The sequence below is a fragment of the Poecilia reticulata genome, chromosome 7 (genome assembly GCF_904066995.2).
Source record: "Poecilia reticulata chromosome 7, P_reticulata-male-v2, whole genome shotgun sequence".
In the NCBI taxonomy this organism is placed as follows: domain Eukaryota; kingdom Metazoa; phylum Chordata; class Actinopteri; order Cyprinodontiformes; family Poeciliidae; genus Poecilia; species Poecilia reticulata.
In genome coordinates this window covers 21,157,005-21,172,979 of record NC_088836.1, presented here as the reverse complement: position 1 = coordinate 21,172,979, position 15,975 = coordinate 21,157,005, and the positions used below count along the sequence as shown (strand labels likewise).

General features: G+C 39.6%; 1 protein-coding gene across 6 annotated transcripts in view; it reads right to left on the bottom strand.

Annotated features, from left to right (window-relative positions):
- Positions 1-798: 798 nt before the first annotated feature.
- The window catches only part of LOC103467517 (glutamate receptor-interacting protein 2-like), a 41,716-nt gene continuing 26,539 nt past the window's right edge, over positions 799-15,975 (bottom strand). For 5 of the 6 annotated variants that reach the window (XM_008413962.3, XM_008413964.3, XM_008413963.3 and 2 more), the window contains exons 12-24: positions 14,844-15,030; positions 11,263-11,408; positions 11,089-11,169; positions 10,705-10,768; positions 10,230-10,375; positions 8,819-8,963; positions 8,434-8,573; positions 7,858-8,040; positions 7,273-7,432; positions 5,502-5,616; positions 4,986-5,207; positions 2,971-3,117; positions 799-2,322 (exon numbers count right to left, since the gene is read on the bottom strand). In XM_008413962.3, coding sequence (XP_008412184.1) covers positions 2,125-2,322; positions 2,971-3,117; positions 4,986-5,207; positions 5,502-5,616; positions 7,273-7,432; positions 7,858-8,040; positions 8,434-8,573; positions 8,819-8,963; positions 10,230-10,375; positions 10,705-10,768; positions 11,089-11,169; positions 11,263-11,408; positions 14,844-15,030 — 1,934 coding nt within the window. In that variant the 3' untranslated portion in view covers positions 799-2,124. Of the gene's footprint in view, positions 2,323-2,970; positions 3,118-4,985; positions 5,208-5,501; positions 5,617-5,688; positions 6,029-7,272; positions 7,433-7,857; positions 8,041-8,433; positions 8,574-8,818; positions 8,964-10,229; positions 10,376-10,704; positions 10,769-11,088; positions 11,170-11,262; positions 11,409-14,843; positions 15,031-15,975 lie in introns of those variants that run through there. The other variant, XM_008413967.3, reaches the window with a different exon arrangement.

Below are 15,975 nucleotides of genomic sequence, written 5' to 3'. Positions count from 1 at the left end.
CAGAAACCTTGTACTAGTAGGGCAGTTTTACTATGAAGGTTAAAGATTGTCTTAGTTCACTTCCATTGTTCCATAACTGTTTGTACGAAATTTGCATGTTTTGTATGCGATTATTAAATCCTAGATTACTTCAGTGCATTTGTTGTCTTTGATGCAATTTTGTTTACTTTTGTTCCTTTAGTCTTCTGAAAGATGCTTTGAAGGGATGTGGTGCTGCGCAAATTAATCCTGTTCAAATTTACTGTGAACATGAATCATAATGTATTGGAGTCGTCCTGCATATGCCTCATCTTGCCCCGTAACTGCAGTACAAGAAAAAATTTAAAGTTTCTTTCACCAAGGTTAAAGCTTTTATGTTTAAAGTTAACATTTACAACTGAATTCACAGTTGTAAACGCTACAAACCAATCATTTTAGATTCAAGTGTATATTCATTACTTAATAATCTGAGATATGTGACTGAAATATACAAGTGAAAAAAGGATTTGGCAACTGGTGTTAAATTAACAGATTTATGACTGGATGATTTCAATTTCATCTGAATCCAACTGTGATTATAATATATTAAATTGGTTTTAAGTGGGTTACATTTGTTATAAATCCAATACAGTTGTCTTGTAATTGGCCAACTGAAGGATATTTCTTGCAAAACTGTTTCACTGTAGGTAAACATAACTGAATCATGAACAAAGATCATTACATTCATTTTTGGCTAAAAAAAGAAAAGAAAAATTGATTCGGTTCAGCTCTGCAGAATAATTGGGTCACAGAGTACACTTTCTAAAAGTTGGACACATATTAGTTTTGTAACTTTATTACAATAAATTAAAAAAGAACTACTGCTTGCCAAATTAAAATCCAATAAATATTAGTGGTCATTTTGACCAAAACATACAAATTCACAGATTTGGAATTAAAAAACTAAAAGTACAGAAACACATTCAGGTTAGCTTGCACAAAGATCCTGAAACATTATAGGCCTTAAAAAAAAAAACACTGCACACTATAATGAATTTTACAGTTTACAAAAAAGTTGCAATACTAAGACTTTTAAAACGGGCCTCGACATTGAATGAAATTGCATGAGAAGTCTGAAACAAGCTGACCCAACTATAAATTTGCCTGAGGCTGCTACAAATGGGACACTAACAACATATTCACACCAGCCACCACATGACTTAACGTAATCTTTCAGATCAGTGCGTTCGCTTTATTACAAAAAGAATGAATTACCACATCCTACTTTTAAACTAAAAAAGTGCACTGTCACAAAGTTCCCTGTAACATAGAAAATGATAAGGATTTGAATACAGCTTGCATCCTTAGCGTTTCATGTTAGAAAGAGCAGATTGTGCAGACAAATTGTGAAAATTGAATTTGAACTCTTAAAAAAAGTAAACTGTGTTTGAACATGTGCAAAATTAACATGATTCACATCTTTGTAAATGTGTGACAGAAGCCAATATTGGGGGAAAAAAAAAAAAAGTGAACATTAAAAGAAATCATTTGTGCACACAAACAATTCAGACCATAATCATAATTCAAGTGTCATAAACGGGTTCAATTGACCTCAAGTGTTTTTGTGGCATTAAAATATAAAGTTGACGACAGGTGTCAGGGAGTGCTCAGGACTATCCGAGGGCTCATCCGCTTTTTAGGGCAGCCAGTGCTGGGCAGAGGCCAGAAAACCAAGGCAGTGAGCCAACTCATGGCTGAAATAACTCAAATAAGTGCAATGTTCCTTGATCTCACCAACACTTGGTGTCTCTACGTCAGTGCTTTCCATGCACATAAACCAATGCATTCCTTGTGGAAAGATGAAACCAGTGGCAACAGGAACGTTAAAATATATTAGATCTTTAGCTGTGAGTGTGCACATCATGCGATCCTGCAGAGTGAAGACATGTGCGTTGACGTCCTGGCCCCCGTCAGAAGCAATGACTCTTCGGTTATATAACCCTCCATGTGGCTGCGCCTCTGGCGAGGAGGGGGCCGGGGGAGGACAGGAGGGACGGAGTGATGGGGGACTCTGTTCTGAAGCCTCAGTCTCCAAAGAACTAAATAATCTGAACACAGCAGTGACCGAAAGCAACAGTCGTGTAACGTTGAGTGAGAGAGAGATGTTCACAGGGCGATGCTGTTGGTCCTGTAGTTGGCGAAGCAGAGAAGCGAGCTCGAGGGGTCGTCACAGTTGTTGGGCAGCTCCACGTAAACGGCTGCCAGTGGATTCCTGCTAATGACCAGATCCAGGCAGTCTCCGGCCTCCATAATTAGAGGCACAGTGAGACAACAGTCCAAGTCCCTGGTCCTCACACGGTTCACCTGGAAGACCACAGCCACCAATTAACATTCTACTTTGCATTTGTTTAACCCGTTAAACCTGAAGTTTTTCTCATTAGTTGTTTCTTTGGGATTTAAAGCTCAGCGCAGTGCTTCTCAAACCCTTTTAAACTAGTAGCACATATTCAGAGTGCAAAAAACAGAGTTTCACATCAGAACTTTGAGTTTTTCAGTTATCAATTTGATTATGCATTTAACATATATATGTAAAACGCTAAAGCGGCTTGTGGCAGAAGCAAACACCACAAATGATGAGAACCTCCGCTTTATGTGGGACCGGGCTTGTTGACGACGTGGATGGAGATACAAACAGTAAATGGTGCCGAGTTAATATGTGCCGACAGGCATATTACTGAAGATGACAGAATGCTGAAAGAGAGTGAAACTGTTTCTCAGTATAGTTTAAAGTGCACACACACACCTACACAACCAAACACGCAGGTTGTAGCAATTTTTGGTGCTTTTTTTCCCTTCTGTGTTTAATGGGGCAGTGTTTACTTTTAAAAGCAACATGATTTGAGTAAGTATGTCGGCAGAGCATACAGATTATTCTAATGAGCTCTGCAACAAGTTATTTCAGCTCCCTCTCCCCCCTCATTCAGTTTTAACCTGTTCAAAGAGAAACAGTACCTGAAGTATCCGGTCATAAGATTTCAGACCAGCTTGTTCAGCTGGGCCGTCCGGCCTAATCATGTTGACATAAACTCCTTTTTCCAAGAGCCCATCTGATACACTGAAACCAAAGTCGTGGCTCTCAGGATCCTTCCTTAGAGAGACCTGCAAACAAGAAACGATTACAGTTGCACACGTGCATATGAAGCCGTATGGAATGTTTAAATTTAACAAATTTGACCGTGTACTGCCCGTCACTGGACACTGGGCTAAATGGTAACCCTGTACTGACAATAACACTTTGTTGTCTTTAGCCAATGTGGAAACACTAAACAGCTGGAGCAACCACGGCTTTATGCCTCCGAATTATGCGTTTTGTTTTGGAAGAACGGCAGATTCATCCACAATCAAACAGCCGCTACAAAGGTGGCATTCAGATGACTTTCCATGACATGAGAAAAGTTGTATCAACTCCAAATAAGATTATTACTCAGTGGAGGACAGTCATGTGTTTCTTTATTGCCAGCCAAAGATAACCTAAGTCAGGCAGCAACAGGTGTGTCAGAGAGAATTGCTGGTGCATCGTGTGCAGTTTCAAGTGAAGCTGCAAATGTATTTTTTTTAACCATATTAAAAGCAGTTTGTCATTTTAAAAAAATATAATCAATGTGAACATTGTGTGTGTGAGCCGTTGCCCGGTGCAACATTTTCTGTCGTGTGTCTTGTGAATTTTGCATGGCGATGTTGAGCACTGTTTCATATCATGGGGACATTCTGATCCGAACACATTTTACTTTAGCATCATTATTTATTTGTACGGTTGCTTCCCGTTTCATGTTTTTCCTTCCCAGCAACGTCTCAAACCAAATCATGGAACATGTTTTAATAATCACGACTCTTCTCTTGTAATACCAGTCTGTTTGCTTTGCTTCTATAATTTGTTGATTCTGATGATCCTGCTGTCCTGTCATTGGGAGGAGACAGGGCAGCAATTCACATAGTTCAGTTACTGTAAAAGAAGTAAAGGAGACAAGTGGGTCTAAGACGGCGCTACGCTGAAAACATTTGGTTGTGTGGAAATCAGCAAGTGGGCTCAAAAAAACATGTGCACAGCGCAGCGTCTCAGAAACATGTTTGCATGCCCCTTCCCCCGTTTTCTGTTTGGAAAAATGTGTAAAAACGAGGCAGACGTGTGATGTTCTGTAGCCAGCATCTGTGCTGTACGAGTTATTTATATTAGGCCTCAAAGCATGAGGGACTTGGGTCATAGTATGTTTAGATTCAGAACTTGACCTGGTTCATAATGCAGAAAATCTAATTTATAGGGTACTTGTTAAATATTCATATAAACTGATTTTTAAAAAATTATATTTATTGTATTGTCTAATACTGGCAATAGTTACTCTGTTAAAGACAATGTGGCAACACTTTATTTGAAGGGGGGTGAATAAGACTGACATGACACTGTCATAAACATGACATAACACCCGACATGAACATGAATAAGCCTTCATGAATATTTATAACTTGTCATAAAGCGTCATTCGGTAAATTATGACACTTTTAATACATAGTTGACATTATTCAAAATGTCTTTGTTATGACAACTTGACATTAACCAAGAAATCATTACTGGTTAAACTTTACCTTTAATAACAAAGTTGCCTAATTTTATAACAAATTTATATCAGTAATGATTTTTTGGTCAATGTCAAGTTGTCATAACATTTTGAATAATGTCAACTTTGTATTAAAAGTGTCAATTTACTGAATGACGCTTTATGACAGTCATAAATATTCATGAAGGCTTATTCATGTTCATGACAGGTGTTATGTCATGTCAGCCTTATTCACCCCCCTTCAAATAAAGTGTTACCAACAAAGTTTTAAATTCAGCTGATAAAAGTACTCGGGTTAGTGCGCTATACGATACATTTCCAGTATTATCACATCTTATGAAGCCTTTTTGTAGAAGTAAACATCCATTAAGCCTTTTTCTTTAACTGTGGATGAGGCACACATCCTCAATTCACCTTCTGCAGTGCCAGGGATGAAGGGGACAGAATGTCAGAGGGGTCCCCTTTGGCCCTGGATGATCCATCTCTGGCTCCTGTCGACATGTTCAGGCTTTTGTTTTTAGACCTGCCGTGGATTCCTTCCGTCTTTATTGGACTAATCTCAGAGCGCAACACTGAGTCTTCACTGGTCTTGGTCTCCTCCAGGTACAGACTGAGTGTGCTCCCTGTCATAGAGGCCTGGAAGAGTCGACATGGGCAGGAATTATTTCAATACGATGTAGTAAACCAAAAAACAAACAAATAAAGGAAGCATGCATGCATTTCCTAATGTAGCCTAGTATGCAGATTAGCAGCTGAGGCGTTGTGTAAAACCTTTCCTTGGTCAATCTGGCAGCAGGTGCCCGGCTTGTCTTGTCAGATTTAATAAGAGATTACTCACTGATGGTTATCATAATGCTTCATCAGGCATGTTCATTAAAGCTGGGATAAGCCCGAGGAATCAGAAGGACAAAGCAGATGGAGGCCACCTACTTCCAGTTCCCTGAGAATCCCAGACTGGCCACAGGTCTCGAGGTCCTGGAGAGCCTGGGACCAGAAGCTGTCGTCTTTGTTCAACGTGCCATGGCAGCGAGGGGGGCTGACGAATCTATGACAGTGCAGGAACCATAACATAAGAGCAGCCCTGCACAGTCTGGAGGGGACTGCTGCATAGAAAAGCAGCATGGGAAATGCAGTTTCTTTTGGCTGCTGCACTGGAGAGCCCCAAACATTAAAGGAAAAACAAAAAGGTTGATTTTTTTTTACTGTAAATTGGCTCAGGAAGGGACTGAAAGGAGTCCGATTAGATTTGGAAAAAAAAAAAAAAAGCAGGAAAGAAACGCAACAAGTTCAAAAGGGTCAAGCTTGAGGAGACATGAGGCAGATGTATCCTTAAGTCTTTTAGTTGCTTTCAGAGGAACATGTTTTTGCATTTTGTGTGGATAAGGGATGACAGGGCATCTGATTGTGACACCAGAGAGCTTGCGAACAGTTAATAAAGCAGATCAGAGATAGAATACCTGAGAAAGAAGAAAAAAAGGACAGATTGGAAAAGCACACAACGTGTATGCACGCAACATGACAAAACAGGTGCAGAGAGCTCTCTCAACAAAAAACATGTTTAGACAAAGAATACGGCTCTGATCAGAGTTACCGTTCTCTGTTAAACAATCAAAGCTACAAGCCAATTAAAGTCATTATTTCAATTTGTGTATTTCAATTGATTGTAAAGATTTAGAGCACATGTCTTCACTATTACCACCATTTAAAAAAAAAAAACCCTCACCCCATGTCAAAAATAATCTGTGCAACTGGCCGTTTACTTCGGCTGATTTCAAACCTTTACTTTGAAATCATGAGAAAATTTCACTCGCCACTCAAGTCTTGTGTGACCTCCAGAAGATGCACTAGTATGCAAATAAGTAGACAACTTGGAATCAAAAGCCCTCCCTGAATGAAGGGAGGTAAATAAGAGGAAGCAGTACTCAGACAACTTCACCACCACGACTCTACCAACCGAACCAAAGTTAATTCAGAACCTGTGTAGACTATTAAAATATGGGAGAAAGCATAAAGAGTTCAGTTGCACAAAAACAAATTTGAAATTGTTTTTAAATGGTTGTAGTAGTGAGCATTTTTGCAAATAGATGAAATAGCGTGTGTTTATTTCTGAAAGAACTGAAAACTTTGCATTAAATTTCCCGGTTTTTCTGATGTGGCCAGAACTGTATCTTTTAAACAAAGGAAAATATGTATATAAAAAAAACAACAACAACATAAAAATCACCACCTAAAGATACGTTAACACAGATGTTGACAATGAGGGAACTTTAAGATTCCTACAGACTGCCAGTGTAAAACGCAATATATTTATTTGATTCGATTCAACACAGCAATATCAGTGCATCTTATATTGCGATAACTACAACCTAAAGGTATAAACTTTCTTCCAGGTACTGCAGATGTCGCTTAAATATCATACAACCCATTGCTAATGTCCACATTTTTCAAACTGTGGAACAGCATTCAGTGCATTTTTTGATTTACAAATATTTATTCGTAGTTTGCAGTACAGTTATGAAAGCTTAGCAATATTTAGCCTTCTCATTTCACTGCTACAATTAAGTTTTAACATCAACAAGAACAAACCTGAAATGCTTTTATAGAGAGCAAATGAATGAATAAAAATAATTGGAACATTGTTGTTGAACAGGACATTTCTTCTCAGTTGCTTGGAAACATAACCTCGGCCCTCAGGACTCACCCAGGTATCTTGTCCCACTCATCCTCAGTGAATCCTCCATCGTACAGCCCTGCTTGCAGTCCCAAACCTCCAGAGCTGGAGGGGGTGTGACTTCTGTGCTTCGGGCGCCTCCAGTCAAGTGGATTTAGGAGTAAATCAGATGTTTTGTGCAGATATAGTCCTGAAAGAAAATTAGATTTCCCCCACCCCCTTTTTCTTACAGATTTTATATTTTTGCTCTTTTGTGCAAATAAATGTCTCAGATCAAACAAATGTCAATATCCAACAAACAAAATCTTTTAGTCTGCTTCATGTTCTGTTTAAGTAATTTGTCAATTCTACATGTCTAGAGGTGATCAGGCCTGGTTGTGACTGATGAAATTAATGCCTAAACTAAAAAAAATAATCACAGTTTATTATTCAATAATAAATGATTGAAGCTCTCTTTGAAAACTGCTGCTTTTTGGGTTTATTCAGATTATCTTTGACATTTAAATTCCTTTGATGACTTGAAATGTGTGTGTGTGTGTGGCCTAGAAGAATAAAAGCAGAAGAATTTAATATTGGGGTAAATATTTTTCCACTGTCCTGTCCTCAAGCACCCACCTTGGCCAATGTAGCCTGCATCAAACGCCGCACTGTCCCAGGAGCTCATGGCCGAGTCTATGCTGGGAACATTGGCTGAGTAGACCTCTGAGAGTTTGCTGGTTTTTTGGGAGTCTGTTAGTTCATCCTCTGGATCGCTCAGAAAGCCGCCTTCTCTGTCCGCCGACCGCCGACAGTCAGACTCTGGGAGTAAAAAGCAGCGCAATTACTTGGGTAAGATCATTTTCTTTATAATTCTTTTGAAATTATTAATTTTAAACAGTTTTGTTTGCTTTTGTTTCCATTCATGTCTGTTTGCCAACATCTTGGCGTGTTGGGTCATTTTTGAAAACCTGAGAGTTAACTTTGGAAATAGATTTTTGAAAAATAGAGACACGCAAGCAGAAACGTATGAGATGCCAAATAGGCCTCCATAAACACAGAATCAAAGGGATTTATATTCCAAGACATCTTAATTTCCCACAAATCAAGTTATTTTTTGTTTTAAATCCTTTTAAATTACTTTTCATTTTAGTCATTTGAAAATTTAACAGTTTCCATCTGAAAAGCAAATAATTCAAAAAATGAGATATATACGGTCAGCTTGTTTTTTGATTTTGAGGGTGACGGACTCCCCGGCCATCTGCAGCAGATGGATGGCCTCGCTCAGAGGCTTCCCTTTAAGGCTGACCCCGTTGATAGCCAGAACTCTGTCTCCTATGTGGATGGCCCCGGTTCTGCACGAACAGGAAGGCAGAGGGGAAAGAGTTACGAGATTATACCAGACAGCGACAACAGAGCCGGTTGGAGAATCCTGACAGACTGCCAGCGATCGGACACAGAAACAAAGAGGCTTCTTGTTGTTGAAAGAAACCAGCCAGCTATTGTTCAAGCATCTCATTTGTTATCAAAAAGAACAAAACAAAAAACATCAGCAACAGCAAACAAGCTTCACATGTTCCTACACCTGCTCTTTGCTCACCTTTCTGCCAGACCTTTCTTGGTAAGGCCAGAAATGACGATAGGGTCAAAAGGTTCCTCTGTGCCAGATATCGTGATGCCCAGGGGTCCGTTAAACCTCTTCAGCTCAACCGTGTAGATTATGGAGCCTGACATCTCCAGCTCATCTACAGCAAAGAGCACACAATACCCTCAGGTGCATAAAATGTGTAATAAATTCCTTGTAAATGTGTAATAAAACACAGACGCACAGATCCTTATCAAACAAGGCTTGTAAACCTTAATAGCCTGACTATAATCCTTTACACCAAATACTTTAAAGTGTGCCAAGACCAAAGGTGGGAGCAAAAGCTTGACACCTTGATTATACGGTACTTTGCTTAAGTGTTCATTCCCCTTGAGCAGTTTCACATTTAGCCACATTGGGTCTTTAGTTGGGATTTTATGCGAGAGCAGCACAAAGATCAGAACTGATTTTTTGGGGGGGTAGGAGAAAGATACAAGGCTAAACGTTTATTGTGAAATCAATCCACCTCTGCCAACATTTTCACATAAGCCTTGAACATCTTTCATCTGCTGAAGGAGGCAGCCTCAGCATGATGCCGTCATCACCTCACGTCAACAAGGGGATGATGTTTTCAGGATGATGAGTTTTGGTTTTTGAACATGGGGTTTTGCATGAAGGCCAGAAAATGAGTCTTCTTTTCAACAACAATTTTCTTCCATCAAAGTCTGATTTGTGGATGACAAAACTGACAGTTGTCTGATTGAGAGATTCTTCCCAACTGAGCAGTGCATCTCCTCCAAAACTACCATGGTCCTGTCAGCTGCTTCTCCTGATGATGGCCATGTCTTTGTAAATTTACAGTTGTAGCAGCCTCCATTTTATTTTTGGGGGTTGGTTTAGACAGTGCTCTGTGTTTAAATAGGGTACTGTAAAAGCCAATGATTTTCTGACTTTATCCCTGACCCATCTGCTTCTGTTCCTTGGGCTCTGTGACAAAGTCCTTCATAAAACAATTGTGTTATACTAAAGATTTAATTTCACATGGGTGAAATATTTTCTAATCAAGTTATTTCTGAAGTTTGTTGCAATGAGGTATAGGCATCACAATGTTACAGGGGAGCTGAATACAAATGCAGATTATTCATACACTTCACAATTATACACTACGTTGCGTTGGTATGTAGAATCAACTAAATTATCGGTTTTAAACTATTGCTACATTATTCTTGATCCTGTTTAACTGTTCAGCCCTTTGCACCAACATTTTGTCCAAATAGGGCTTTTTAAAGGCAGCAAGTTGCTTTATACTGTGTAGAAATATGAAGTCAAGACATTTTGCACAGCCATAGATCTTGTATCATGAACTGGAGGAATGCTCTTTTTGTTTACTTTGAGCATTAATATTTTATGAGGGCGATCCTTGTACCAATGTTGTCCTCGTCCTTCTGGATCCGCAGTTTGACCATGTCTTCGGCCTGCTGCAGGATGTGCATGGCGTCCTCCATGGTGCAGTTCTCCAGGCGAACAGAGTCGATGGCCAGCAACCGGTCCCCAGGCTCCAGAGTGCCTGTTCTAGCAGACACAACCAAGAGCAAGATGATCACAACCATTAACCTGGACCAGAGGCAGCATCAGCAGAATCCTCTTAGCCTCAGTGGGATCTGTGGGGTGACCGTAACCTCACCCTAAACCTAATCGACCCCGACCCTGCCTGAAATGTAGCTGCCCTGCTGATCTAGTTATGATGGCTCAATCCTATTAGGCCTCTGTTACACAGCAGACATATCTTATCTGGTCCATGAGCGAGTCAGTGTAAACCTTGATCAACGTTGTCTCTGATGTGACCCGCAGCATCCAACTGTGGGGAAATGTAAATATAATATATGCATGATGGAACCCACCTGTGTGCTATGCTTCCTTTCCTGATGTCAGAGATGATGAGGGGCTTGCCAGGTTTCTTACTTGCTGGTAAAAATGGGGAAAAATTTTTTATTTCATGTAGCAGCACAAAACAGACAAGATTCTGAAAAATCAATAATTTTGCATTTCGTTCTGTGGCAACTTGGCTTTCTCTTTTGTTTTTTGTTGTTGGGACACTGGTCTGTAACAGTGTCCTAATGAAGGACACTGGTACAGACCAGCATTATTCAGAGGTAATGAGCTATGTGCCTCCATGTTTTCACAAATCTCAGTTTTATGGATCAGGGAATTCAGACTCCACAACTTGAAAGTGATGTAGTGTGTTTGAGCAACACTGCCCCCTGCAGACAGTCCCTCAGACCTACCGCTGATGGTGATGCCCAGCTCCACTCCTCTCCGCTTTGGTAGTTTGACGTGGAAAGTGCCACTGCTTGGAACAACAGACTCTAATTTGGATTCAAACAAAAACAAAAAAAACAGAAAGGTGAAGTTTAACAAGATTTTATGTTTTATCGTGAACATTTTTCAGTAGGTTATACCTGCAACATCAAATTCAACCTCCACTGTAACTTTGTTTGCCAGAGCAGAGTCTCTGAGCAGCTGATGAGCTTCTTCCAGAGTGCCATCTTCAGTCGGGATCCCATTGATGGACAACACTCTGTCTCCAACTTGCAACAGTCCACACCTATGTACCAAAAAAAACATATGTATTTATTACATCAAATGAATGTTATAGAAGAAAAAAATATGTTAAAGACAAAGCAGGAAAAAAGCCTATGTAGAAATCAAATAGAGCATAATTAAATGAAAATAAAAAGAGAAACTTCAATAAAAATAGATGAAACACAAAAATGTTAAAATAAAATACACTACAAAATACATAGTAAATTTTGAGAAATGAGGATGAATGAGGAAATAAACTAAAAATAAACAGAGGAGGATGGAAAATTATTTAATAGCAGTATGTAAAAAGTGCAGTTATAAATATCAAAAACGGGTATATTTGTAAATAGGCAGAGATAATTTTCAATTCATAAAAAGATGAAATGCATAAATTGTACATCATGGTGACTTGAGGTCCACACCATTTAATGTCATTTAGTATGTTCTGAGACATTAGTCAAATTAAACATGTTAGTTATACGTGTCCTCTACATAGATTTTGTCTTCCTCTTGTGGCAGCAACAGGAACTACATGACCGCCTGTTCCTCTGGTGTTCTGCTGTTGACAAAAAAAGACTCACTATTCTGAGTTTTCACGATCAGTTTGTTAATCAAAACGAATTGAATTTTTAAAAACTGCTAGGGTTTCATTTACTTCGCTTAGAGCTAGTAAAGAGTCCAACCTTCCTCTTCTTCACCTCTACCAACATAAACGTCACGATCAAAGCAACAAGATAAGAATTTTAGCAGCAGATACAAAACTGTGGTGAAGATCAATTTATTGCAGACTAGGTCTTGCAGCTCCAGCCCTGCACATCAGAGCAGTTACTAAAAGCAGAAAGTATGAAGTCAAATGGAGTCCCACAGAGCAGGCGTGAACACCTTTCTGGTATCTTTACATCAGCTTCAAATGGATCTCACCAAGGAAGCGCTGATGTCTGGAGGAGGTGGGGAGCAGAAACAGGATGACACCATTACAGAGACCCCAAACTGTGTGGGAAACGTTAAATGCTGTCAACTGAAATTAATTCACTGAAAACCGAAGCTCGTTGACCTTGCACTGGAGGCTGAGGCACTAAAATCACAGAGGGCTGCTGTACTTTAGTCACTCATGTCAAACTGCTTCTGGACTAATCATGTTACAGGACCTGGGGGACATGGCCCCGCGCTGCTGACACACACACATCATTAGTCTTGTAGGACAGACTCTATAAACTGGCCTCATTTAAGATGTGTGCTAACTACACAGCACCGTGCGCCACTTTCTGATTTAATACGCCTCATTCTGCCTTCGACCAGGAGGACGATGAAGACGAGGCATCAGAACCCCTTTTTGTGTTTAATGTATCACTGATTTATTCAGTGAACCATTTCTCCAACCTTAAACAGAACCCGGTAAAGACAAGGGGAGTCAACCTGCATGACCACACTTCCTGATATTAACAAATGACCACTGACCAACAGTGTTCACAGTGCGAAGCTGCTGGCAGCATAGCTGGAAAAATGAAACGTAGCAGATGTTTCCATGCCTTCAGCCATCTGTTGTCCTTTCAGATTTATTCTGTGACCCCTCTTCCCCTTTGGTGATCAGGACATTTGAAATGTATTAGATTTCTGGGATCACACATATAAAAAAAGAAAAATTTAAATTGCTGATGATGCAATTATTGGTACCCTAAATCATCAGTTTAAAATAAATGCAACAAGCATTTCTATACTTCATGTTTTTTGGGGGGGTTTCTTTTCAATTTAACACAGACAATAATGAATTGACTAATAATCTCTTAAAAACTGTTTAAAAATATGTTGGCCTTTATTAGAAAAGTGAACACGAGTCACTATTGGGTCGATGAGTGATCCAAAACATTTGACTAAAGCCAAAAATGTTGAGGCAGAAAATTAAACTTCTTCAATGGCCACCACTAATCGCAGAACAAAAATATTATCTTTAACTATAGTTTTTCCAGCTCATACCGTTAAATGTGTTCAGTTTGTGTTTACACAAACTGACCAATACTCCCTACAAGAAAAGACAAAAGCATAAACATTGGAATTTCAAATCCAAGCAAAGGTAATGAGATTACTAAATTATTCAATACTCAGACAAGCTTGATTTTTTTCTTCCCTGGAGGTCAATATGAATATGCATTTGATACAGCCACGTTTTCCTTTAAACATCTTTAAATGCAGAAGTCCTCAGAGCAGCTCTGAAACACCCGAGGCAGGCTGTGACATACAGGCATGAAGACAGTGTGTTTGTTCAGTCACATACAATACTTCTCTGCTTGATTTGGAAAACTTAAAGCTTGCTCTGGGCTTCGGTCTAACAGCAGGAGACACTTAGTGCTTACAAATGCCACAAAAGCCTTGAGAAAACACAATGAAACAAGAAACTAAAATGTCTTTTTGCTTCTAGTAACTTTACAAAAACATAAAAAGAAATGCATGTCATTTAAGTCACATTTTAGTTAGGATAAGAGACATGCTTTTTTTTGTTGATAGAATCTGATTCTATTTCCCAATTACACCTTTCTTGTTCTACCCGTTTTCTCACATCACTGCATATAAAACCTCTGACAAAAGGAACAGCAGAATAAGAATGACACATTTATTAACCTAATGTTTCGCATTACAATGTTATTTTGCGTCAGAAAAAACATTTCCAATTGCAGTATTATTGCTCAATATGTCAATGACCTCAGCTGGCTGTGATTAACTCAAATTTCCCTTGAGCTGCATTTATCATCAACAACAACATTCCCACCACTTTCCATGAGCTTAAGTGTTTTACTCCAGGCAAGCCAAATCAGAGCTGGGCATCTTGAACGGTGATATGCAAGGCTGAGACAAAATTATTTGCATGCAGTGCCTTTCATAAGTAATCATACCTTTTCACTTTTTTTGGAAGTGCTGGGAAAAAAAACTTCATAGATTTGTCAAGTACATTGAAGACCAGTGATCAATTTTGACCTCTCCACTGCAAAAGCTTGGTGTTGGTTTAATAAATAAAATGTCTGTAAAATGCATGCAAGGTTGTGGTTTAAAACTGACAAAACGTGAACAAGTTGAATGAATACTTCCACAGGGAACCGTACGTCAAAACTTTACATTTTGTTGGCAGTAGTCACTGAATTATTTAAAATATTTTACATTTATAAACATACTTTTGTTTGGGACAACTCCATCACTCCAGTTAGAGAGATTTCCTTTTAGCTGCATTCCACCAGTAATGATCATCCACTAATGTACAATCTAAGGCAGGGATTCAATTTGTTGCACTTAAAATGACAGATCACTCTAGATACATGACAGCCGACGTCCTAATTAAACGCCCGCAGCTGAACGACTGTCGGTTACACAGTGAGTGAATTTCTTCCCCCATTAGAAACTGAGGCCCTTCAGATAAAGGTGACCGTGTTTGCTGCCTGATTTCCGTTTAGGTGTCTGACTGGGTTACCTCTCTGCGGGGCTGTCGGGCTCTATAAAGCGGATGACCGGGGGTGCAGACAGCGTTTCTGTGGCAAACACGCCGCCCTGCAGCTGGATCCCAAACCCAGTTAGTGGGTCCCCCCTCAGGAGGACTTCACTCGTTTCCACGTGGAAAATCTGCCCCCCAGGACCAACAGAGCTGGAGGACAGGGACACTGAGGAAGAGGGGAGACAGAGAGAGGACACGTCACGTAGAGATACCACTGGAAATGCGGCAGAGAGATGGAGCAAAGGAAGGGACCTTTGGAGATGGTTTGAGAGGGTGAGGAGAACAGACAACCACCCACTGGCTCAGTGGCATGGGAATAGGAAGTGAATGAGTCACAGTCACGCTTACGTCAACAATCAGTTGAGTCTATTCGAGTCGAGGCTCAGGTTACTCAGATAAATCCATTTTTACACCTCGGTGTAAGCACTTCAAGGCTCTGAACTGCAAAATATACTAATAAGACCCGACAGCTGACTAGAATTTCACTCCATGCAGGATCTATTAAATGAAACTACGTCACTTTTAGCAGATGGTCTACTAAACTGACAGGAGAGTGTGTGTGTGTTGTAAATGCAGGCCTGGATTTAAATATGTTAGTCGATCCTTGTGCGTTGAGAATGTTTCATACACAGGACACAAAGTGCTTCAAAAAACATCCATTATTGACCCAAACAGATCACAAAGAGCCGTTTTCTAATTATTTGCCAGAAGATCTCCAAGACTTTTGGAAAAACATTCTGCTCCACAAAAGTGGGACTTTTTGAAGGGTTTGAACACAGACACAAAACTAACACAGAATTTCAGAAACAGAAGGTTATGCAGACAGTTTGCTGCTGTCTGCATAACACTGCTTTGCAACTTCAGAGCCAGAACAGCTTTCCATAATTGATGGAATCAAGAATTCTGAACTTGACCAGAAAATCCTAAAGGAGAATATTTGGCCATCAGTTTTTGATTTTAACTTCAGCTGCATTTTATTTGTTTTGCAGGATGATGATCCAAAATTGAAGTTCACCTATGGATGGCTTAAGAAAAAATAATGTGCTGGAAAAATAAAGTTTTGAAGGAACTTAGTTTATTTTCGATGTGGATGAAACATTTCTCTGAAAAA